This window comes from Meira miltonrushii (genome assembly GCF_003144205.1).
Source record: "Meira miltonrushii strain MCA 3882 unplaced genomic scaffold FA14scaffold_3, whole genome shotgun sequence".
Classification (NCBI taxonomy): Eukaryota; Fungi; Basidiomycota; class Exobasidiomycetes; order Exobasidiales; family Brachybasidiaceae; genus Meira; species Meira miltonrushii.
Window position 1 is genome coordinate 865,753 of NW_020289945.1, and position 21,193 is coordinate 886,945.

Consider the following 21,193-nt stretch of genomic DNA (forward strand, 5'->3'; position numbering starts at 1 on the left):
GGTAGCATTCCATTCGCAATAATGAGGGTCAACATACTAGTTCCAGATCAACAATCACAGGCTTCCTCTTCATCAAGGACGGTGGACCTATCACACATGCCTATGCCGCTCGTTCGACTTGCTCCTTCAAACGAATTAGTCATGATTGAATTACAAGGAAGTTTAGAAATTGATGATGCAGATCCAAAAGGCGGACAAGCATTGGCAAAGATTGAATTTCATCCCGGTAGAGAAGATCGTCCAACCCTTTTGATCTCTCATCATCGATTGGAAGGAAAGATCGTTTCCTTAACGAAACCTATGGCAGTCTTAGAAAAGAAACAGAGGTCTGCAACAAATGGTGAAGCTGGTGTTCTGAAAGATTCTGACGTGAATCGAAAAGCTGTCGATGTTCCATCATCACCCACACGATTCGATAAACAAGCGCCAGCACCTCTGATATCGCTCAATGGGGATCGAGGAGATGTACCCTCCTCGCCTACGCCTATTCCTTTGGATTCAAATGATCTGGATCAGCCTAATTCACCGACAATCTCACGAAAGAGAGTGTGTAATGGAACTGATGAGGAACGCCAATGTACTTCGCTCGACATACCAAGCAGCAGCCCGATCCCAATGAAAAGAATTCAAGGTAGTGAAGTAGACTATAGCTCACCTTTACCTGCTTCCAAGCGGAGGGCAACAGGAGCCGGTCTGGAAAAGAAGACAGCCTCTGCCCAAGAAGCAGACACGGCCATCGATGAGGATGAGTGGCTCTATGGCAAAGGTCAGACGGCAACATATATGGAAGTAGTTTGCATCATTCGAAAAAAACTTTTGTTTTCCAAACGACCAGAGCCAGTCGTAAGATTGGATACTGAAGGTGGACAAGAGGCAAAAGTAGCGCTTGGCTTGGTGTAAAAATGTGTATTCCGATTCAACAAATGTGTATAGTACAATTGCAGCAATTTCATATCTAAAAGTACAATCTAGGATGCCTTGCATGGGTATATGGCGGACGTCTATCTCTAGTCTTTCGATGATCTCTTTCGCTTCTTGCTCTCCTTGTCCGCTTTCAGACTTGCCTTGTCGGCTTTATCGGAACTCTTCTCTCTGGATTCTTTTTTCTGCTTCTTTTCATCTTTCTGTCTACGCTTTTCTTCCTTCCTTCGACGTTTCTCAGCGCGATCTTCGTATTCTGCTGAGCCTTTGTCACTCTTCGTTTGGCTAACATCTTTAATAGCAGCCTTTTCTTCCCTCTTTCGTTTCTTCTTGGCATCCTTTTCCTCATTGGACTTCTCGCCTTGCTCTTTCAACATCTTCTTCGCGAGCTTTTTCTCTTCTTTTCGTTTGGCTTTCTCTAGATGCTTTGTCTTTTTCTCGTTCTGGCCATTGATCAGATCTGCTTTTTGTGCGAGTTTTTCTTTTGCTGCAAGGCGTTCTCGATCTTGTTCGGCTAATGTCTTCTCAAGATCTTTCACCTGTTGCTCATATGCTTCATTGGGCCTTCCACGTACGAATCCGCTCATCAATAACTTCCTTGCATGCTCTCGTTTTGCCAAAGATGCCAAAGAGATCGAAGAAGATGTAGCAAGATTTGGCTTCAAGACGACTGTGCCATCTTCCAAAACAGTCTCTTTCGAAGTAACAGCTGGTGCAGTTTGTAATTTCTTCGCTCCTGCTTCGAATAAACAATCCCACCATTCTACTGCTCGATCTCTTTCTTTCCCTACTCCTTTCAAATTACGCTTCATCGGTAAGGCTAAAGGCTTTTTAAGCCCTCTTCCGCTCTCACCATCTAAGGGAACACCTTTGCCCCGCCATCCGTGCCTTTCTAGGTATGTGGTAGCGTTGAGTGGCATCTTGAACGCAGAAGGGGTGGTGGTAGACCATATCAAAGAGTAGTGATGCATACAGAAGCAGCAACAATATTGTTAAGCGGAACTTTAAACAAATTCCAAAAAAATTAAAACACGTGCTGGGACACGCATTCTTAAGCGTGTAAAGCTGAACACCCTCCCGAATTCCTCAAATTGCTCCACAAGGCATCAATTCATGGTATTATTGTGTATGATATGTTACAATGTACTTTATTTCTGCTTCCATGCTTTACCTATTCCATGTCTGCGTAGATCACCTCCGATCGCTCCGCCCATCTTTGATTTGAATTTGTAAGCGTCATATTTTGCATTTGCAGCAAGAAGTTTATCCTTTCGTGCTCCGATCGTTGTCGGATTAACTTCTTCATTTGCACGTTTAAGTCTACAAGGACGTGAGCCGATATACTTCCCATCCATCTCTTTCCATGCCTTCAAGAAATCATGCGGATCGGCAAAAGAAACAAATCCGAACCCTCTTGCTTTGTTGTCTTGTTTCTTTCTGATCACTTTTGCTTTACTGAAAGAGGCGTATTTTTCAAACGCTTTCGTTAGCATTTCATCCGTCACATCGTTTCCCAAATCGCCAACAAAGAGTCTTTTATGCGTAGGATCCCATTCCAACAACGTCAAATCTTCATAAAGATGATTGCCGGGACCTTTCCGTATCACTGTCGTACGTGTCTCGCCTTTTTTCAAATGACCTGCGATCGGATTTCCATCGGCATCTTTTGGTCCTGCAAGTACTTTTTTACGTTTTTCAGCTTGTCCATCTGCATTAAAGCCTGTCTCATTTGATCCTGAATATGAACTTCCAGATGCTGTATTATTGCCACCATATGCGCTTGCTTGTTGGAATGCTTGTGCTGCATATGTGCTATCGTAACCTGTCGATGGGCCTGCACTTGCTGAGCTTCCAGCTTGCGGATAGCCGTACGTTCGATAATATCCATCATAATCAAAAGCCCAATTATTGGTAGCTGTATCCCAATAATAGAACTGAGCATAAGGATCTCCAGATGCATAAGCACCGGATGATCCATTCTGCTGATACTCAGACATTGTCGTTGGTAGTAAGAGGATGAAAGAGAGCATTTACGCGTGCCAATGTTTAATTTTGTTACCAGACACTTTTATTTTTTCGGCGCTTTTCTTCATCTTTGCCTCCACGCCAATCAGACCTTCTTTTAAACGAATCAACAAGATGGCTGAGATGAGATGGGCACCAATTGAATACAATGCTCTACCCAATCCAGAGCTAAGGCATACGCTGTAGGTAGTAGTGACAATGCCGCATCACCACACATATTAACAAAAACGATCTCCCCTATACAGAACACTCAACATACCTATGCCAACCGCCCTTTCCGCTCAACAGCTCTATCGAGTATTGAGCGTAGACAAAGAATTAAAACCGATAGATTCAACAATACGGTATAGGATCACAGAACAAACATCCGATATCGTTGATATTCAAATCAATTGCAGATCAATACGACAATTACGATTAACCACAAATGCACTTATGGATAGTATCTCACTTGTGATCGCAACAATGGAAGCTTTCACGCCAGAATCACAGCAATCTACACAACAACCATCTCAGCCAATCACTGAAGCTGAATTTGAGTTGAATGGAACTGGAAGGGCTGGATGAAGGGAGAACGATCGGATCTTATTCTGCCCTTCCGCTTCACACTCTACTATCATCTTGTACAAAATGTATTATTAGCATGCAAAGAACAAATTTCAGCTATGTGAGCAAGAAAGGGATTTGTGTGTACATAGAAAAGGAGCATGAGATATTCTGTGTGAAAGATAGCAGCAGCCTTAATGGCCATGATCCATTTCGATATTATGTTGTTGAACGCGAACGATAAAGTTGACCAAAACAGCAACGAACAAAGCAGCACAAATGAGAGGAGGACCGATAAGATCATCAAAATCACCGGCATACTTTGTTCTGATTAGATATAGTCTACGATGATAATTGAACAATCCCCATCCTAAAGTCAAAACACTGATGAGTGCATAAACGATTGCAAACGTACGAATCGTTGAACCGTTTGGTGATGTTCGTGGAATATCAGGTCCAGGTTCTTGTCCGGGTGGGAATGGCTCGCTTGGATGAGAGCTAAAGAATGAAGCAGAATTGTACATCGCCAAACTGAAAGAACCGATCAAAAGTGAAACACGCAACCAAGAGATCCATGTACGCTAAAAAGTGAAAGAAAAGGTCAGTCATTCCCTTCTCTGATTCTCTGCTATCAGCATCGCTACTCACCTCATTGGCAAACCAAACTTTTGCTTCCACACGAACGGGACCACGAATCTTTTTGGGTTTAGGAACTCTTTGATCTGGTGGAAGGTCAAGCACAGATCCATATGTACCACCTTGTTGTCTTACACCTTGACTACTTCCTTCTCCATTGTTATTCTGTAAAAGTGGATCATTTTCTCCTGCACCTTCTTCTTCTACTAAGATTGGTTGTTCTTTCCATCCAAATGCTTGTTGTAATGCAACGACTGATCTACGATATGCTAATCGTAATGAACCTTGTTGACGTTCGGGTGCTAATTGACTTGCAGGATTAGATTGTGACATCTTTGATCACCATACAAGATGGAGGAAAGATGGTAGACAACTACTAAATGACCGATATGAATTCTTTTCTCCCCCCTCTTCTTTCTCTTTTATCTTCTACTTTCACTCATGTTCGCCCTTGTGAGTAAGGCCTAATCCGTGTATAAAAGTGCTAAAATAAAATGCAATTGTGCATTCGAATGTGCATAGAAGCAGTGAAACAGTCAACGCAGCGCATCTCCTCAATTTGCGCCGCGCTAGTTCAGCCCTCTGACACACAGACGTTAACCGTTCAAAACTGTCGATCTTCTTACATTCGATTCATACACTGCCAAACTGCCTTACCGATTCACCTTTCACTTCTGTCCACGTTTTCTAGTGCGTCAATGAATTTGTTTTGCGTTCCTGTTCTTTTTATCCGAATCCTAACAGAAATGACTGACTATCATAACAATGTATTGATGTATAAAGGTGTACAGGTGAAATGAGGAAAAAAAAAGGAAGTATTGATCGGATGATGAAGGTAAAACACAGATGTGGTAAAGTACGTCATCCTCAAAGAAAAAAAAGGGAAAAAGTTAGACAAAAGGGCACAAAGGAGAAGAAAAAAACATTAATGGTACTTGAATTGATGTTGTTGGTGTCCGGATACGATTGGACGAGTTGGGTCGTCAAAGTAGGGCGGTCTGTTGTTGTTGTCGGGTATGGCCTCTTGTAAATTGCGTATGATGATCATGGTGAAAAATTGCAAGGCTTGTCCAAATGTAATGTAAATAGTGGGCGAGCGGGAAGGAAAAATATAAAATAAGATATTGCGACACAATCAAAACTTGAAAGATAAGAAAAGAGAATTCAACAAAGAAGAAGACGGGAAAAAACAATTGATGTACAATAAAAGTACGCATAAAAGAACGAAACGAACGAAGAAGCCAACCCTAGAATTGACCTCCATAGGGACCTGCAAATGGTGATTGATTTCCTGACTGACCTGCACCTCCAAAGCCGTTTTGCATTGCATATGCTGCGGCTTGTTGTTGTTGTTGCGGTGGCACAAAGCCCATATTAGGGCCAGGACGACCATAGCCTCCGGCGCCAGAGAGAGCACCGGGTGAATTTCCATTGCCTGGAGCGCCACTAGGACCGCCAGGACCATAAGGCCCATTTCCACGACCACCACCGTACATGGCTGCTTGTGGTGGAATAGGACCCATACCTTGACGACCGTAATGTCTGGGATTATTGCCAGCACCATTACCGCCAGGCATAAAGTTACCGCCTCCATAAGGAGGATTGACCATGTTTTGTCCACCAAAATCGCCTCCGCCTGGATGACCTTGACGTTGTGCCATTGCGGCCATAGCATGCAACTGTTGTTGATGTGCAGCTTGCAAGAATCCGTAAGGTACATTGTTTGGTGATGGTCCAAGATCGATATTGTCACGTTGCAATTTGCTTTGGATACGCTTACCGTAAGGTGTGTTGCGAATCATGGGCAAGATTGGTTTAATGCATTCAACCAATTGCATTCTTTGATGAGGATCTGCGTAATCCAAACTGGTTTGAACAACGTAATTGGCAAATGAATCGCGTAAGAGCTTTTCCAATCTTTGACGGTTCAATAATTCTTCAATCAATTGCTTACGTACTCCAGGTTCAGATACACGAATGCACTTCTCAATCACATTCGAACTGAACTTTTGAACGGAAAGGTTGCAGACGTGACCGACGAATTGACGAATGAGTGCTTCGCTATAACGTGAATCGTTGAGATCCAAGATGTACTGCACAACGTAATTGCCGAAAGGATCTTGAACCAGAGTCAATGCGTGGTAGGTAATTTCTTGAACCAGTTGCATCCTTTGCTTCTCGGATGCATGATCGATACATCTCTGCAAGACACAGCAACCGTGACGGTGGGTGGCAACCTCAATGCAATGAGTTGCAACGGCATCATAGATAAATTGATTGTCAGAAGAGCCTAAACGGTTGAGACATTTTTGAATGACATGATTACCGTTCAAGTCTTTGATCAAAGGTACCACATTCATGCCAAGGGCCATGATGATGGAATGAATTTGACGTGGAGTGGACAAGAAGTCGATCGTCTTCTGAACAGCACGTGTACCATGCATGTTGAGTGAAATGTTGACCAAATCAGGTGCAACCGATTCAACGATCAAATTGCGTTGTTCATCCGTGCAGAATTCCAACATCTTTTGGCACAAGTAATTACCAAAAGGATCCGTCATCAATTCGGCAAAATGGTTAAATGTCTCGGTGAAGATCATATCACGGTACGACGGATTGCCTTCTTCGAGCTTCTTTTGCAAGTATCGACAACCATGTTGGTCCTTGCATAAAGCAAAGATTTCACCTTGCATCTCTTCCAAAGGTGTACTTGTATCCAATTCACCTTTCCTTGGTGTCTTTGCACCATTTATGCCAGCATTGATTTGAGCGGAGCTTCCAAGAGGCTCAGGACCCATGCCGTAGCCATTGCCCAAAGCTGCAGTCTTTACTGCAGGACCGTTCTTGGATGAGACTGGTGGAGCAGCAAAGGCTTCAAAGTATCCCGAAGAACTTCTGCTGGTAGCATCTGCACCATTGCCGAATGCAGATGACCCAAAGCGAGCACCTGCATTCATTGCACCGGGGCCAGCACGTTTGACATCGCCAGGATAGCCACCCATACCAAATGGAGAGAAGGCACTATCTGCGTCTTGATTGCGACCAGCTTTTTGTCCTGCTTGTTCATTGTTACCATTTCCGGCATTGAAATGACCACCAGGTCCGGTATTACGAGGCAAGCTGCTGTCATTGCTTCTGCCCATCGAAACAGGCGTGACGGGTGCAGTTGGCATATGACCGCCACGGGCTGGACCAGACATACGAGGAGAGTTGCGCTCTGATCTACCGCCACGACGTGCTCCAAATCGATCGAACGATTCAGAACCTCCGTGGGGAAGGCCAGGTTGGGTGGCAGATTGTGCGCCAGCATTTTGATGAGAACCAGGATCGACACCATCACGTTGAGCGAATTGAGGCCACTCGGAATTACTGTCATCGCGGGGGAAGCGATTTTGTGCTTGCGAAAGAGGTGCAAGGTCAAGTGCTGCAGAAGAAGCAGAGAGCATGCCCGGGTGACTATCATGTCTGATCAAGACAGGGAAGCTGTTATCATCTTCGTTGAGGTTGTACTTTTTCACAAAAGTAGAATCATCAGCTTCCAATTCATCATCGCTGAATAAGAATCTTTCATTGAAGACCGGTGTTAAATTTTCACCTGCTCCAGTCATGCCAGCAGCGCGATTCTGTTGAGAGAGTGCTTGTTGAGGATGACCTACAGCACGTTGCAAAAGGCTTTGTTGACCACCGGAAGCGTTTGAGAACATGCTTGGCGTTGCACTTGGACTTGGACGGCCCGATGGGCTTCGCAAAGGCGATTGCGTGGTAGCAGCCTGTTGTTGTTGTTGCGCTTTGTTGGCCAATCCCATACGATCAAACGATGCGGTAATGTCGTTGAGATTACCGTTGATACTTCTGCGATTGGTAGCACTGCTTGCCCCGCTAGAGGCAGAAGAAGCAAGACGTGCTTGATCGCTAGATGTCATCTCATCTGGCATTCCGCTCGTGCGGCGAGAACTTGGAAGTGAAGACTTGTTCGAAGCCGAAGACGGGGGTGGTAAGCCGGGTACATTGCTTCCGTTCAAACCTTCTTTTGGCGTAGAGTCGTCGTTGGAAGTGTTTGTAGAATCTTGATTGGAAGATGCGATTGGCGGTGTAGCGGGAGTGGAAGGTGATTGGGCTTGTTCCGTTTTTAGATCCGTTGGGGATCGAATCTGTTGCGACAACATTGTTTTTTTCTTGTTTTGATGTGTTTGAGATTTTTGAAATCAAACAAATGCTAGAGGCAAAGATGCTTTGGACTGTCCAGGAACAAAAAAAAAGTACAATCGATCCAATCCGATGACGAGAAAAAGTCGGGCTAGTGTACAAGTCTTTTGGTGTTGTTTTGGTTGTGTGAATACAAGCAAACGTCAAAGGAGTCGTAAGATGGTTTTGTTTTTCACCCTTGCGAGTGTAAAAGTACACAAAATATTACAGAGATAAAGCAAACGTTTTGAAATGCTTTATACTTTGAGCCCAATAAGATGCTTTTGTAAAACAAGAAGCCTTTCTTTTATTTGGGTTATATTACACTCGTTGTTTAGAGTATGATCTCACCGTATCACACAAACACAAACCAACGAAGAGTCGAAAAGAGAAGAGAGAATATGGTAGGTGATGGTTATCAATAGTCTTCTGTTCCGAAGGACGGCTTTGAATCCTGTGTTAGAGTGCGTGAACTGTAGAAGCGAGAGTGTGTATGCGTGTCTGTGTATGTGTTGGGGGGAAGTCCCCTCTCTGTTACAAGCACACACACACACACACACGTAAAAGAGATCTTTCCTTTTCTTCTTCCAATTACCGACGCGAGCACGAGGAAAAGGGCAGCCGAAAAAAACAGCAAATAAAAATAAAAATAGGCTTTCTGCCTGCCTGCCTGCCTGCCTGCCTGTTCTAGTACAGCGCAAGCCCAGCCAAGAGATGCCTGCCTGCCAGTTCACCGGTAACACATGCTGCATTGCACACACACACATACACACTTTAACAATCAATATATGCACCTTCTCCCGCAAATATCAAGTGATTGTTTGTCACACAAAAGAATGCATTGACCAAATGACCTATTGATCATGTCATTGAAAATTGTACACGTTTTCTTATTAAAGTCCTTTCCGTTAACGCTAGCTAAAGCTAAGCCTTCTGCCGAAAACAGAGAGAAACGGAGTTTGCAATAGCCAACCAGGTACGCAGGCTGTGCGGTCTTTGTGGAGTTAACCGGGCAAAAACAGTCAAAGGCAAACATCATCAGGGTTTTGGAAATAAGCTTCACACATAATACGCCAAGAGTAATGGGCCGATTTTAGAAAGAGAGGCAATAAAAATGTGATATTAAAGTGAAGATCATTTATTTACTCAAATCACACCCCCTAGCGCCAATGCCGCCGATAAATTGTTGCATCATTACGCCGAAAGCCGTTGCTTGACTTATATAATGGCACATCAAAGGCAAAACCTCGCAAGAATGATGAGAAAATTCAATCAGATTGAAATCGGAATGCAATGAGAGGATCACAGTTATTGATACATAAAGTGTATGATTGTAGAAACTTGGGGTTTGTTTGGCGGGGAAAAGGAATGAGCGTGTGCGAGTGTATAAAAAGAGGTGAAGTACAAATAAAGACATTGAATTAGTGATCAAAGAACAAACAAAACAAAGAAACCCCCAAAATAATGTCCATCTTGAAACCGTGAAACGTAGCCTAATAAAGATTATTACGCATATTGCGTCGTAAAGGATCATCATTGCTATGTCCAGTACCGCTACTACTGAAATGTTGTGTGCCCGAACTTCGATTACGGGTATGTGCTTGACGTTCACTTCCAATCGCAGAAGATGCTCCTCTATCACGTTCCATAAACTGATCCATACTATTATTTCCATGATTATCGCTATGGAAATCTGTTGTTGATTGACCTCTCAATAGAACAACATCTTCACCATGTGCCGGACTTGGCGTTCGATCCATCATATGCATCGAATTGAGCGAAGGTTGCATAGAGGGTGAGGATAGATAGGGTGGCCGATCAACACCACGATTGGCGTATGGATTTGGTGGTAAATGCGATCTTTGCGGTCCACGGTTTTGATCCCATTGGGGTGGCATATTTGGAAGAGCAGGCTGCATGTTGCCATTAAACCCAATCATGCTGCGTCTCGCATTTGCTGCGCTGGGTCGAAGAGGAGGCGGAGCACCAACAACATTGGTAGTATGCATTTGAGCTTTGTTCATCCCATCGTCAGCCCATCCTTGTGATAGCATCTTTTCCATATCATCTTGCTCAACGATCATCTCTTGACCGTCCACCCAGACACTGTGACGAACGATTGCCAATGGTGGAGGTGCTTCTTCATTGAAAGAGCCAATATGAGGTCCCCAAAGATCGTCATCTTCATTGGTACCAGAGATATCGCTAAAGTTATCACTGTTATCGAGTCCCAGACCATTGTATTGAGGTGGCCTTTGCAAGCCATTCTGCATCATATCTCTTGGATCAGTTTGATCATTGTGAAAGCCAGCTCCGAATTGCTTTTCCAAATCACGTCGACGTCTTTCTTCACGGGCTTGTCTCTTTAGTCGAGATCTTTCCCAATCTTGCCATCTTCTCAAAGGCACACTTGCTGCAGCAAATACACCTACGCCATCGCCGTGACCTTTGTCTTTCCCTTCACCTTCAACTTTTCTCGTTTCTCCCCAACTGAAATCGTCAAAGTGCCAAAAGCTGTAAACGGGTAGGGCAAAATTCCATACTGGCAAGAAGACAAGGTAGACCAACATCCATGCAGTATAAACGATCTTGCGTGTGGCCAATAAAATCAAAACGGCCGGCAAACCAATAACAGCAATCAACAACATCAAAGGGATTGCTTCCGTAAACGTGTGTGGTGGGTTGAGAATATACGAAACGACCAAGGTGTACGTAAGGCAAATAGCAACCGGTAAAACAGCTGTACCAAGAAGATCCATAAACACGACGAATTGCATCGAGAAGCAGAAAGTACCACAAAGATCACGAACCAAAATCAACTCCATCAAATTGTGAATTGTTGAATTGATCCATCTACGTCTCTGACTGAGTAACATCTTGAACGTATGTGGCACTTCTGTACGACAACGTGCTTGAGGAACGAAAATCATCTTGCGATTCGGGAAAGTACGCAAAAGCAATGTAGTCAAGAATCGATCTTCTCCCAACAAGAGCAAATTCTTTTGGTGAAGGGTGGAAACGGTACTTTGACTGTATTCTCGTGTGACTTCCGGCTTGACGATCACAGGTACCCAATCATTATCGGCAGGTTTGCGTGCTTTGATTCTGTACATGGAGAAACAACCTGGCAAACAAGTCACACCTCCAAACACGGATTCGAATGCTTTGACCATATGATGCGAAATAAAGTATTCGTATACTTGAATGGCTGTAACCCAAGAAGCTCGTTTGTTTGCAATTCGAGTCTCTCCGCATGCGCCCATGATCAAAGGATCACGAGTCATTGCGTTGACCAATGTTCGAACACCTTTTGGATACACCTTTGTATCGGCATCCACCATCAAACACAATTCGAAAAAGTCCGGTGTGACACCCATCAACGAATGCACTTTACGGAACAAGTCAAAGTCCAATGGCGTCATTCGATCGTTGTACGTCACACGTTGGAAGAAGTTCATCAAGATCATTTGACTATCACGTTTACCTCGATTTCCTGGCTTGCTTTCTGACGCCTCTTGTGGCGTTCCACATTTCACAACAACAATCATCGGAGTACGATGTCCTCTTCCGCGGGTATAATGACCTGCATAGACCATTGCCATATTGTGTTGTTTACTTCCTGAAGCAACACTGATGAAGCTCATTGGCATTGGCGTGCCGAATCGAGGATCAGCTTCTAACAAGCTGACACAGATATCTGGAGTCGATTGCGATTCTCCTGAACCTGTCACCATTCCATCGGCTACGAGGAACAACAGCTTGCGTTGATCGGGATATTCCGTTTCCGAGATGGATGTAAGGGTGGTCGAAATACCTTCTTCACCTTCACTGTATGCTGTGATTAGGCAAACAACATATGGTTCATTGCAAATAGAAGCAGACGACATACTAACGCTTGGCGCACTATGATTCATCCTCATTGGCTTTGTTGGTGGAGCATGTTTCGATGCCCATGGAGCAGCACCATGTCCGTCTACTGTTCCGAGTGCTCCTTCTGGCATTCTGCTATGTAACATACTGCTTGTGCCATAATCTGAAGGTGTTGAACTCAATCTCCAACTCAAAAACCAACTGAACCAAATTGCCATGAAGAAACGCACTAAGACGAGACCCAAAATGATCACCAAAGAAATGTAGAGGATCAAACCAGAAACGAAACAACCCGGCGTGAGTTTGTCAATGTGACCAGCATAGTACTTTTGCAACATGCATGGAACGGCATCCTTGAGATTTTGTCGGGTGTAGAACATCCTTGTACCGTCATGACCTCCAGCAGCTTCGGCGGCTAGCAAGACACGAATGGCAGTGTCCACCTCATCCGTCGGATTTGGGGTTGGGTTTGCATCAATGTAGGGTTGCAAATTGAGCACGTTACCATCAATCACGACTAAATTTGTGAAATTGGTCGATGCCAAATCCTCCCAGCTGTAGCCTACCTTGGTACCCATAGGAGTGATTTGCTTCGATTGTAGGTTTGCTGGCGTCAGAGGACCCAAAGGACATGGAGTCAGTTTGCTGTTTGGTGTGGTTATTTTGCATGGATCCGTTGTTGCATATAGCCCAGTTCTTCCATTACATGCTGGGTAGTATGTATTTTGATCACGTTGGAAAAGAGGTGTGATATCGTATCCAGACAAGGTTCCAGCACGTGTGTACATATCGTATCCTATCTCATTCTGTGTCGGTAGCTTTGCCTTATCGATATCATATTCGAGACCCATAATACCAACCGAAGGTTTGCTATTCTTTCCAATTCTGATCAATTCGTTGGGAAGATTGGCAGCCGAAGCAGGACAGAAGACCTTATTCAATCCCATTGTGATGAAGCCGACAAAGGCACCCAAGAGGAGTGCAATGTATACCAAAGCAACCTTTTCTCTCCAAGCCTGTTGACTGCCTTTATCCTTCAAACCCCCACAACCGCTCAAACAGAAACCTGGACAACAACATGTAATAGCTTTTGCAAATATTCTCCAAACTCCTCTACCCGTTTTTGACATCCCTCTGCCAACGCCTTGAGCATCAGGATTGAGCAAAGGCACTTGAGGTTGCCCTCTTTCGGGTCGTGTTAAAGTTTTGGTTCTTGCAACTTTTGTTGGTTGTCGTAGCGGAGGAGGCGCTTCTGTACGTATTGGTATCGAAGAATCTTCTGCACCTCTCCTTCCTGGCTTTCTGACAAAGGATTTTGCCAAAGTGGCATTCCTTTGAGGAGCCATTTTGTCTTGTGGGTTGGGAAGGAGTTGAGAGAGTTGCTACGTTGTGTTGTGTCGATGAGAGGTCGTTGAGGAATGACTCAGTCGTGATGGTCGTAATGGTTGGATTGTGGCACGAAGTCGCTGGGATTCAAGTTGTGTACCTCGCCAGCGGAGTACGTGCGATAGCTTCGAAGTTATATGAGAGTCAACGGATAGAGCTTGCTCTTTTTGTTGGAGTAGTGAATAAATGAATGAGTGCTGACTGTTGAACCAATTTGTACGAAGCAATGAATGTTTTCGAATCAATGAGAAAGTGTTGTTTGATTTTAATTCACGATCACAAGGATACCATCCATTAAACTTTAATTGCGGTTTGCCGATTTCGCGATGGGGGGAAAAGTGAAAAGGTGATGCTCGATCCAAAAATGATTGAAGAAAGTGAAACAGATAGCCAAGGTAAAGAGGGAAAAAAGGGGAGAATACTAGATTCTAGGGAGAACAAAAAGGAGTGATGATGGTAGGTTTTGTGTAATGGTAAAGGCGTAAGGAATGGCGAGTCGTGATAGGGTTTACGAGAATAAAATGTGAACGAGCTCGTAAAAAAGAGAGGGTAGTGAATTTCATACAGAATTGGATTCCAATGGTTAAAGTCGAGGGAGGGGCATTTCTGGTAGTTTGTGTGCACATCAGCACTCTCTTTTACTTTGGCCGCGCTTTATCACCTTTTATTGGCGCGTACTTGCTTCAACCACACACACACATAGGGCGGAACAGGAGAGAGGGGTTTGAATGCATGCAGTTAAAAATATAGCATTTTAGCGCTTATTGACAAGTTCCAACGTTGACCTTAATAATGTATTACATCAAAGACGCGTGCATGCGTGCGTGCGTGCAAGAAAGGAAGGGGGGGCGTCCAAGGGGAAAATCATCATGAATTGCCTACGGTAAATCTGCTAGTGTACGCGTTCAAACCTCCGCTTAAAGCATATAGAATATGCACTGTATGCACCTTTTACTAAACACATCGGTGAATAGAAAAAAAGAAAGAAAGGGTTTGGGCGTGCAAATCAGCCGCTTGAATGAATTGGAAAGCAAGAGGAAAAGATTAATCAAGATGAAGTCAAATAGATTATCATAGGGTCATTCAGAATCTTGATAGGAGAATCTCATAGATTGTAAATCGACGTTGATCAATGAGATTCGTGTAGCAAAAAAATGACTGAAGGAGTACAGTCGATATAGGCAAATAAGAAGCAGTGCCCTCCTCTAATCAAATGACTTCCAACGAGAATGTAAGAAGTAGATTGCTCTACCTGTGAAGATGAAACGGTGGATAGACTACGAAACATCTTTTGCGAATAAAATCTTACGATCAGGCGTATCATGCTTGGACTTCTCGTCCGATAATCCCGCGAGTACGCCGTACGTACGTGTTCAGGGTATAGCGACAGGAGAGATTGGCAAAAAGAATTAGGTGGATTCGAACTCGGTATGTTTCCACGGCGTTGTAGACTATGAGTCTGCAACGACGTTGATCGAAATCAACTGTACTACAAGCTTGTCACACCTGCTCGGAGCAAATCGTCCAAGAAATTTATTTGGAAGAATGTTGGAGAATGTGGTGTGTTATCATTTGCGCTACAGTGTGATATTCTTTTGTTGCTCGCAAACAATACGGCAGACTGAATATGATGCTGAAAATGTTTCTACTTTTTGGCACTCTTTGGCTCGTCTGGATGTACATTTGAATTGATACTTTACAGGGTATTGCTTTACAGAACTCTTTATGAATACAGTTTTATGATACAATATTGAAAAGACTCACGGTCATTCTTGCTGTGTGCTGTTCATGACGGCTATTGCTACAGTCTTGCCGTGAAGCAGATAATATACAGTAAACCACATCTCTCCCCTTCTTGCTTCCTTCAGTCGACCACACGCAAAACGTTGAAACGTTCATGGTCAATTGCTTTGCGCATCGTATCAACGGGCGTCATCTTGGGTGTATGTTTGACCATCTCCCAATCCTTTTCGAAATCTGCACCTTCCAAAAAGATTTTCAAAAGATTACCGCTGAAGCCACCGATCAATGCCGTGCCTTCATCGGTAATGGTGACAGGAACGCCAGAAGAATCACGTAGATTCCAAAACACAATCTGTGGCATCTCATAGCCGGCATCGGCATACTTTTTCTTGATGCGTTCAAATGCAGTCGTTGGCATGTATCCACCATTTGCTTCATCGAATTGCATATCGCTAAAGACGAACAAAGTTTTTGGCATATCTTCCTCTTTGAGTGAATAGTGAGTCGCAGTTGTCAAGATCAAGTTGAACACACCGTCAAAGTTGGTATTGTAGCCCCAATTCATTCTTGCGATATTTCGCAATTTCTGGGCCAAGTTTGAACCTTGGATCAAGTGATATTGCGGATCTGCACTGAAGGTGATCAGGTGATCTTTCCAAGGCGGCTGAGCGAGTGAAGCAACAAGGAGACCCAATGAAATACTAACGTTCATGGGTTCACCACGCATTGAACCGCTCACGTCAGAGATGGCTACTGCGTTGTTCAGAACGCCACTCTTTTGCATTTTGGCAACGTAGGCCTCCCATTGAGCATTGGCCAAGTCTGGTGGCAAAGCTTTTGCTTGCTTGTGTGATGGGAAGCAGATCTCATGTGGCTTCAATGCGCTCACATTGATCTTCGTTTCACCTGCTGCTGCACCTTTCAAGTAAGCCAAGTATCGGCCTTCATCGTGCTTCTTGAAGTTTGTAGCATTGCGTGTCATACAAACGGATGGTACTTTGGGGTAAGTGATCTCTTGCCATTTCTTCTCGCTCATCAAACGCTCTACGATCTTGGCATATTTACGAAGGGGGCTGATGTATGCTTTGCGAAGGTAATTGCGTGCATGCAAAAGTGGTCTTCGTTGAACAGTATCATGATCCATGTGGTAAATTTGCGTAGCCACGTCATCGAACAGAGAAGTTGTACGATTGAGGTATGAGTCTTGAGATGGCAACCACTTACTGAACAAAGAGATGGGCTTGAACTTGTTCGATTGGCGTTTGTCTTGTACCAAAGAATCTACAAACAATTTGACGACAGCTTGATGTAATTCTTTGGCCGGACCGGGTAGGGTGGCGGTGCGAACTTTTTTGTAGAAAGCGTCATGATCGAACTTGCGTTGCGAAGCTTCAACCTTGTTTGATTGCCAATCCTGGTAGTTGATACCATACGCATGCTTGCAACGAATCATCATCAAAAGTGTTGGCAAATCACGAACGCAACCAAATTTGGCCAAATGTTCAATATTTGCCACAAGCGTCTTTGGATGGTGTTCATAGAGCCACAAGAAAGCAAAGAGTGCAGGTTTTGTGCATCCTTTACCATCTCGAACGTCAAGTAAGTAGAAAACCAATTTTAATGCATCGCTTGGATTTGCTTGCCAAGCAGCAGTCAAATGCTGACGAACAGCACGTTCAGTTGAACGATCGATGATTTTGAAGAAAAAGTCAACCAAAGCATCATCAGAGGAAATGTTGGTTAAGTCACCATTCTCAGTTACAGTAAATTTGGATTGAAATGCTGACCAAGCAGCGAATAATGGATTGCCAGTTGTCATTTTGGGAGAATGCCAAGATGAAACAAAAGGTGGTGGCACAAGAAGGGGAGAAAAGCACACAATTGAAGCTAGCTTTTAAAGTGCGCAAAGCAATGCAAGCGCGTCGAGTCAGTGCTGCTGAGCATTCATTCATGCAATCAATCATGACTCTACACTGCTGAGCAACAACACTCTTAACTCTTCTCTCTCAACAAATACCGTGGACATTTCTCAACGTACGGCGTGACGAGCTCGTAGCACTGTTGATCTCCTGATCATCGATGAAGACTTTTGACACCGACTTTCCCAGTTCGAATCCGCCTTTCTTTTTTGTCAGCCTCGTTTATTGCACCCGAAACACGTATGAAAGGGTGAGAAAAATCTTATTGAAAAGGGCTACGGGAATCATCATCATATAATGTATATACTAGTACATTCTTTTAGGGAGTAGAAGGTCCTGCTCCTGCAGGTAAAGATTGTCCAAATATTGCAGCTCTACCGCATTGTGAGCCAAACATGCCGGGAGCATCATGACCAACACCCGCAACGGTGCATGCTTTATGGTTTAGATTGCCGCTTCCGATCTTCTTTGCACCTGAAGCCAACAGTTGATTAAAACCGGGATACTTTGAAACGTCAGTTTTGGTTCCTGCAAGAATATTCAAATCAGCCCAATAACCATAATTACGATCTCTTCTTGCACCACCACCTTGCGCTACGGATTGACAGGTCTGCGTACCACTTGTCGAAGTATCTTGATCACCAGTCAAATGAATCACTTCACGACCTGCCCATTGATTAAATAGTGCTACTGGATTCTTGATACGGGAGCCAACGTATCTATTGAAAGACCCAGTCCATTGAAATGGCCATGAAAAAGCAGCCGGACAATCGTCGCTGGTCGTCTTTGTTGGTCTGGCATTATCGAAATAACCTTGATTGGCCGCATTCGCAACGATGTAGCGCATACCTCTAGGTGTATTTGTGTTGATCGTTGAAAAACGAGAAACAAAGTTAGCACCACCCGAATGACCAACGATTACGATCGTTCGCAAATTTGGAAATAAAGCAGGATTACCGCTATAATAATTAATGATAGCATCGTATTGCGAATAAGAGGAACAGCCTGCTCCTGTTGAATCATCGTTTCCGATTGCCCAACTATCAATACCTGGTGCATAACCCAAATTGACACCTTTGCGCCAGAAGGATGATTTACCATCAGTTGTTGAAAAACCAGGGGAAGCAATTGGAGCATTATCGGCTACAATACCAAAAAGATTCGTAAAGAAAACGTCAAAATCGTTCAATGCGCACCGTGTTGAACGATGTAAGCGGTAGAAGCTTTACTGCCTTTTAGAAAACATTGATTGACCACTGCTGGATTGACAAGCTTTGAATTAGGACATGGTGACCATTGGATCAATGTGCCACCGCTTGGTGCAGCGGGTAATGATTTATCCGTGGGTATGGTATAAGGTGTACCACCTTCCCAACATTTGACGGTGGTGAAGAGACAAATTGAAAAAGCAAGCAGGAGAGCGAAAAGATTGTTCATTGTGACTTGGGGTAAGTGAGCAAATTGAAAGGTGGGGATGGAGATGTGATACTTGCATTATTGACCTTGCTCTTCATATACTTTTTAATGATTGATTTCGAACTTAATTTGAAAGTATTAAGGGACGGTTTAAGGTTCTGCAGAGAATCTCAGAAACGGCGCCGGACGATTGAATTATTGATGACCTTCAAGATATATGCCCCAAAATCCGTGATATCTGCTACTTTTTATTTATCTCGCATTGATAATGAAATGATATTGCTCTGTTCTGAGACCTGATTCATTATCATCTGCACCCCTCTCGATGTTATACTGATGAAGTCATCCTCATCCCCCTTTTACCGTACCCCGGGACACTTTCCCCTCCCACGCCCCATTCTACGACGCGCGGGCCACCACCCGCCAAAGAATGCGAGTTGCCAACCAACAATCCTTCCAGCGTTAGTGATTCTTCTTCTTCCTACATTCACACATATCCGACATGGCAACTCCCTCCTCCTCCAAAAAGGTCTCAATTGACGATGCGATCGATTGGCTTGCAGTTCAAAGAAAGTATTCCGATAGACAATCAGCAAAAGTGGTAGAATATGGAGAATTGGTAATCGAAAATAGTAATATTGCCAAAAAATTAGGTGATGAACAATGGTCATTCTTGGAACAAGTCGCCCTTGCTTCACTCGATGTAGGAAATTTGGATTTGGCTGGTCTTTGTATCGCTAGACTAGATACTCGATTTCCCGATTCAGCCCGGGCTGCAGCATTGCAAGGAATGTTACTCGAAGCTCGAGGAGAGTACGAGAAAGCGTTCGCTTTATACGATGCGCTACTGAGCAAAGATGAATCAAATCAGGTATGTCTTAGGTGATGCAGGTACCGAAAGTCCTCTTCCATGTATGCTAACCATCCCTTCTCCCTCCTTCAGATCATCGTGAAAAGGCTCGTGTCTGTATTGAAATGCATGGAACAAAAGGACGGAATCTCTGGACCAGCAGCAGCGATTCAATCTCTGAACAAATACTTGGATACCTATTACAACGATGCAGAAGCATGGCAAGAATTGGCATCTTTGTATCTATCACAAAATCTGTATTCCCAAGCAGCTTTTGCGTTAGAAGAGTTGATCCTATTGGCACCTTCCAACACATTCTTCGTTTTGCAATACGCTGAAGTTTTGGCTACGATGGACGATCTTCCGATGGCATACAAGCAATATCTCAGAGTGTTGGAAATGTGCGGAACGGAAGCACTGGAAGTGGATCAACAACATCCTAACCGACAAGGGCCTTGGGCTCGTGCTCTTTGGGGTTTGAAATCCGTCACGACAAAGTTGATCGCAAGACAAAGACAGACTATCAGTTCTACACCAAAAGGGGGAGCAAGCAAAGGGGGAAGCAACATCAGATCGACAACTGCTATTGGCGATGAAAAGGTAGAAAAAGTTGAAGCGGTTGATGCAATGGTTACGGATTTGTTACTGAACAAAGCATATGCTGGTTCCAACCTTGGTCTCAAAGCAACAAGAGATGCCGCTCGTAAAGTTCTGTCAGCGTAGAGGTTATTCAAAATGAAATGCCGATAGACTTTAAATGCTTTGGGACAGATCTAGTAGAGATACATGGTAGTACAAAGTTGTGGTGTATGTGTTGAACATGGCAGGGAGGGTGAATTTCAGATTTAAAGTTCAATGTCGACCAGGCTATGTGTGAAAGGGGAAGTGCTGTCAGTATATTGTGTCTTTCTTATATATCTCGATCGTTCACTCACCTGTATGCTGGTGCATCGAGCTTAGCGGCACCATTCAAGTTGGAGCCACCGACGATGAAGAGGTATTCCAATGTCTTTGCACCTAATTGTTGAACCAATTCACCGGCTGCTTTTGCTGAACCACCGGTAGCGATGAGATCATCTACAACAATAACATTTGCACCTTTTGCGATAGAATCGGATTGAATTTCAAAGACATCCTCTCCATACTCTTTTGCATAAGAAGCTTTTGCGCATTTACCGGGTAATTTACCAGCTTTACGAACAGGGACGAAAGCTGCTCCCAAACGTGAAGCAATGATTGGACCGATCAAGAATCCTCTTGCGTCTAATCCAACAACGGTATCAATCTTTCCACCTTTTGCTAATTTTGGAATTGTAACGTTGAAAATGTGAGATACGAAATGAGTTATGAGTAATTCCAACGTGAGTGGATCACGAAAAGCCGGGAAAACATCACAGAAATAAATTCCTTTCTTTGGGAAATCTTGATGGAAAGCGAATTTTGATTTTAGCAAAGCGATATCTGCTGCATTTTCATCGGCTGTTGTATAGTTTGACATCTTGAATGATTCGAAATGATGGATCAGATCAAAAATGGAAGAAACGGAACGTGTCCTGTGCATTTTTGATCTTTTGGAAATTCAATTAAGGCTTTGTCCTGCATGAAACACCTTAATCGCACGCCATAATCATCTCGGACATTTTCAACCCGCACGTGCGTGAGAGCATTTTAAACTTTTTTTTTTCTCTTTTTCCTG

At 43.8% G+C, this 21,193-nt stretch overlaps 11 protein-coding genes across 11 annotated transcripts; 3 read left to right on the forward strand and 8 right to left on the reverse strand.

The window, feature by feature from the left end:
- Positions 1-90: 90 nt before the first annotated feature.
- FA14DRAFT_104964 (uncharacterized protein) lies at positions 91-852 on the forward strand (the record flags this gene model as incomplete). Its single annotated transcript, XM_025495723.1, has 3 exons — positions 91-349; positions 431-691; positions 767-852. Coding segments are annotated over 3 exons (606 nt in total), but the record flags the coding sequence as incomplete, so codon positions are not given.
- Positions 853-890: 38 nt separating this feature from the next.
- FA14DRAFT_190639 (uncharacterized protein) lies at positions 891-1,870 on the reverse strand. Its single transcript, XM_025501808.1, has one exon. It carries the CDS (start codon positions 1,839-1,841, stop codon positions 1,008-1,010), a length of 834 nt encoding a protein of 277 aa, XP_025353793.1. The 5' UTR covers positions 1,842-1,870; the 3' UTR covers positions 891-1,007.
- A 199-nt stretch (positions 1,871-2,069) lies between these two features.
- Positions 2,070-2,918, reverse strand: FA14DRAFT_147372 (uncharacterized protein; the record flags this gene model as incomplete). Its single annotated transcript, XM_025497348.1, has 2 exons — positions 2,070-2,584; positions 2,669-2,918. 2 exons carry the CDS (start codon positions 2,916-2,918, stop codon positions 2,070-2,072), a joined length of 765 nt encoding a protein of 254 aa, XP_025353794.1.
- A 105-nt stretch (positions 2,919-3,023) lies between these two features.
- Positions 3,024-3,653, forward strand: FA14DRAFT_190641 (Pcc1-domain-containing protein). The gene is made up of 2 exons (XM_025501809.1): positions 3,024-3,128; positions 3,192-3,653. Exons 1-2 carry the CDS (start codon positions 3,061-3,063, stop codon positions 3,511-3,513), a joined length of 390 nt encoding a protein of 129 aa, XP_025353795.1. The 5' UTR covers positions 3,024-3,060; the 3' UTR covers positions 3,514-3,653.
- FA14DRAFT_161315 (uncharacterized protein) lies at positions 3,563-4,593 on the reverse strand. Its single transcript, XM_025499058.1, has 2 exons — positions 4,141-4,593; positions 3,563-4,073 (listed from the first exon to the last, which is right to left on the reverse strand). The coding sequence occupies exons 1-2, from the start codon at positions 4,459-4,461 to the stop codon at positions 3,687-3,689; spliced, it is 708 nt and encodes a 235-aa protein (XP_025353796.1). The 5' UTR covers positions 4,462-4,593; the 3' UTR covers positions 3,563-3,686.
- Positions 4,594-5,882: 1,289 nt separating this feature from the next.
- FA14DRAFT_124167 (ARM repeat-containing protein) lies at positions 5,883-6,926 on the reverse strand (the record flags this gene model as incomplete). Its single annotated transcript, XM_025496625.1, has 1 exon — positions 5,883-6,926. A coding segment is annotated over one exon (1,044 nt), but the record flags the coding sequence as incomplete, so codon positions are not given.
- A 2,386-nt stretch (positions 6,927-9,312) lies between these two features.
- On the reverse strand, positions 9,313-13,763 carry FA14DRAFT_62820 (uncharacterized protein). Its single transcript, XM_025502589.1, has 2 exons — positions 10,160-13,763; positions 9,313-9,867 (listed from the first exon to the last, which is right to left on the reverse strand). The coding sequence occupies exons 1-2, from the start codon at positions 13,527-13,529 to the stop codon at positions 9,452-9,454; spliced, it is 3,786 nt and encodes a 1,261-aa protein (XP_025353798.1). The 5' UTR covers positions 13,530-13,763; the 3' UTR covers positions 9,313-9,451.
- A 1,469-nt stretch (positions 13,764-15,232) lies between these two features.
- Positions 15,233-17,160, reverse strand: FA14DRAFT_161318 (uncharacterized protein). Its single transcript, XM_025499059.1, has one exon. It carries the CDS (start codon positions 16,766-16,768, stop codon positions 15,434-15,436), a length of 1,335 nt encoding a protein of 444 aa, XP_025353799.1. The 5' UTR covers positions 16,769-17,160; the 3' UTR covers positions 15,233-15,433.
- Positions 17,161-17,297: 137 nt separating this feature from the next.
- Positions 17,298-18,668, reverse strand: FA14DRAFT_173291 (uncharacterized protein; the record flags this gene model as incomplete). The annotated part of the gene is made up of 2 exons (XM_025500468.1): positions 17,298-18,374; positions 18,428-18,668. 2 exons carry the CDS (start codon positions 18,666-18,668, stop codon positions 17,551-17,553), a joined length of 1,065 nt encoding a protein of 354 aa, XP_025353800.1. The 3' UTR covers positions 17,298-17,550.
- A 481-nt stretch (positions 18,669-19,149) lies between these two features.
- On the forward strand, positions 19,150-20,512 carry FA14DRAFT_168200 (TPR-like protein; the record flags this gene model as incomplete). Its single annotated transcript, XM_025500131.1, has 2 exons — positions 19,150-19,518; positions 19,591-20,512. The coding sequence occupies 2 exons, from the start codon at positions 19,150-19,152 to the stop codon at positions 20,218-20,220; spliced, it is 999 nt and encodes a 332-aa protein (XP_025353801.1). The 3' UTR covers positions 20,221-20,512.
- Positions 20,109-21,066, reverse strand: FA14DRAFT_161320 (putative APT1-adenine phosphoribosyltransferase). The gene is made up of 2 exons (XM_025499060.1): positions 20,433-21,066; positions 20,109-20,364 (listed from the first exon to the last, which is right to left on the reverse strand). Exons 1-2 carry the CDS (start codon positions 21,056-21,058, stop codon positions 20,343-20,345), a joined length of 648 nt encoding a protein of 215 aa, XP_025353802.1. The 5' UTR covers positions 21,059-21,066; the 3' UTR covers positions 20,109-20,342.
- Positions 21,067-21,193: the final 127 nt, after the last annotated feature.

What these genes read in the sequence shown, in the direction of transcription:
- FA14DRAFT_190639 (XM_025501808.1), bottom strand. Translation starts at nt 1,841, where the DNA reads ATGCCACTCAACGCTACCACATACCTAGAAAGGCACGGATGGCGGGGC.
- FA14DRAFT_190641 (XM_025501809.1), top strand. Translation starts at nt 3,061, where the DNA reads ATGGCTGAGATGAGATGGGCACCAATTGAATACAATGCTCTACCCAAT. An exon ending in CCAGAGCTAAGGCATACGCT is followed by an intron (nt 3,129 to 3,191) that starts GTAGGTAGTAGT and finishes TCCCCTATACAG; the next exon opens with AACACTCAACATACCTATGC.
- FA14DRAFT_161315 (XM_025499058.1), bottom strand. Translation starts at nt 4,461, where the DNA reads ATGTCACAATCTAATCCTGCAAGTCAATTAGCACCCGAACGTCAACAA. An exon ending in AAGTTTGGTTTGCCAATGAG is followed by an intron (nt 4,074 to 4,140) that starts GTGAGTAGCGAT and finishes TTCACTTTTTAG; the next exon opens with CGTACATGGATCTCTTGGTT.
- FA14DRAFT_62820 (XM_025502589.1), bottom strand. Translation starts at nt 13,529, where the DNA reads ATGGCTCCTCAAAGGAATGCCACTTTGGCAAAATCCTTTGTCAGAAAG. An exon ending in GCAAAGATCGCATTTACCAC is followed by an intron (nt 9,868 to 10,159) that starts CAAATCCATACG and finishes TTTCAGTAGTAG; the next exon opens with CGGTACTGGACATAGCAATG.
- FA14DRAFT_161318 (XM_025499059.1), bottom strand. Translation starts at nt 16,768, where the DNA reads ATGATGATTCGTTGCAAGCATGCGTATGGTATCAACTACCAGGATTGG.
- FA14DRAFT_161320 (XM_025499060.1), bottom strand. Translation starts at nt 21,058, where the DNA reads ATGCACAGGACACGTTCCGTTTCTTCCATTTTTGATCTGATCCATCAT. An exon ending in CTCGATGCACCAGCATACAG is followed by an intron (nt 20,365 to 20,432) that starts GTGAGTGAACGA and finishes TTTCACACATAG; the next exon opens with CCTGGTCGACATTGAACTTT.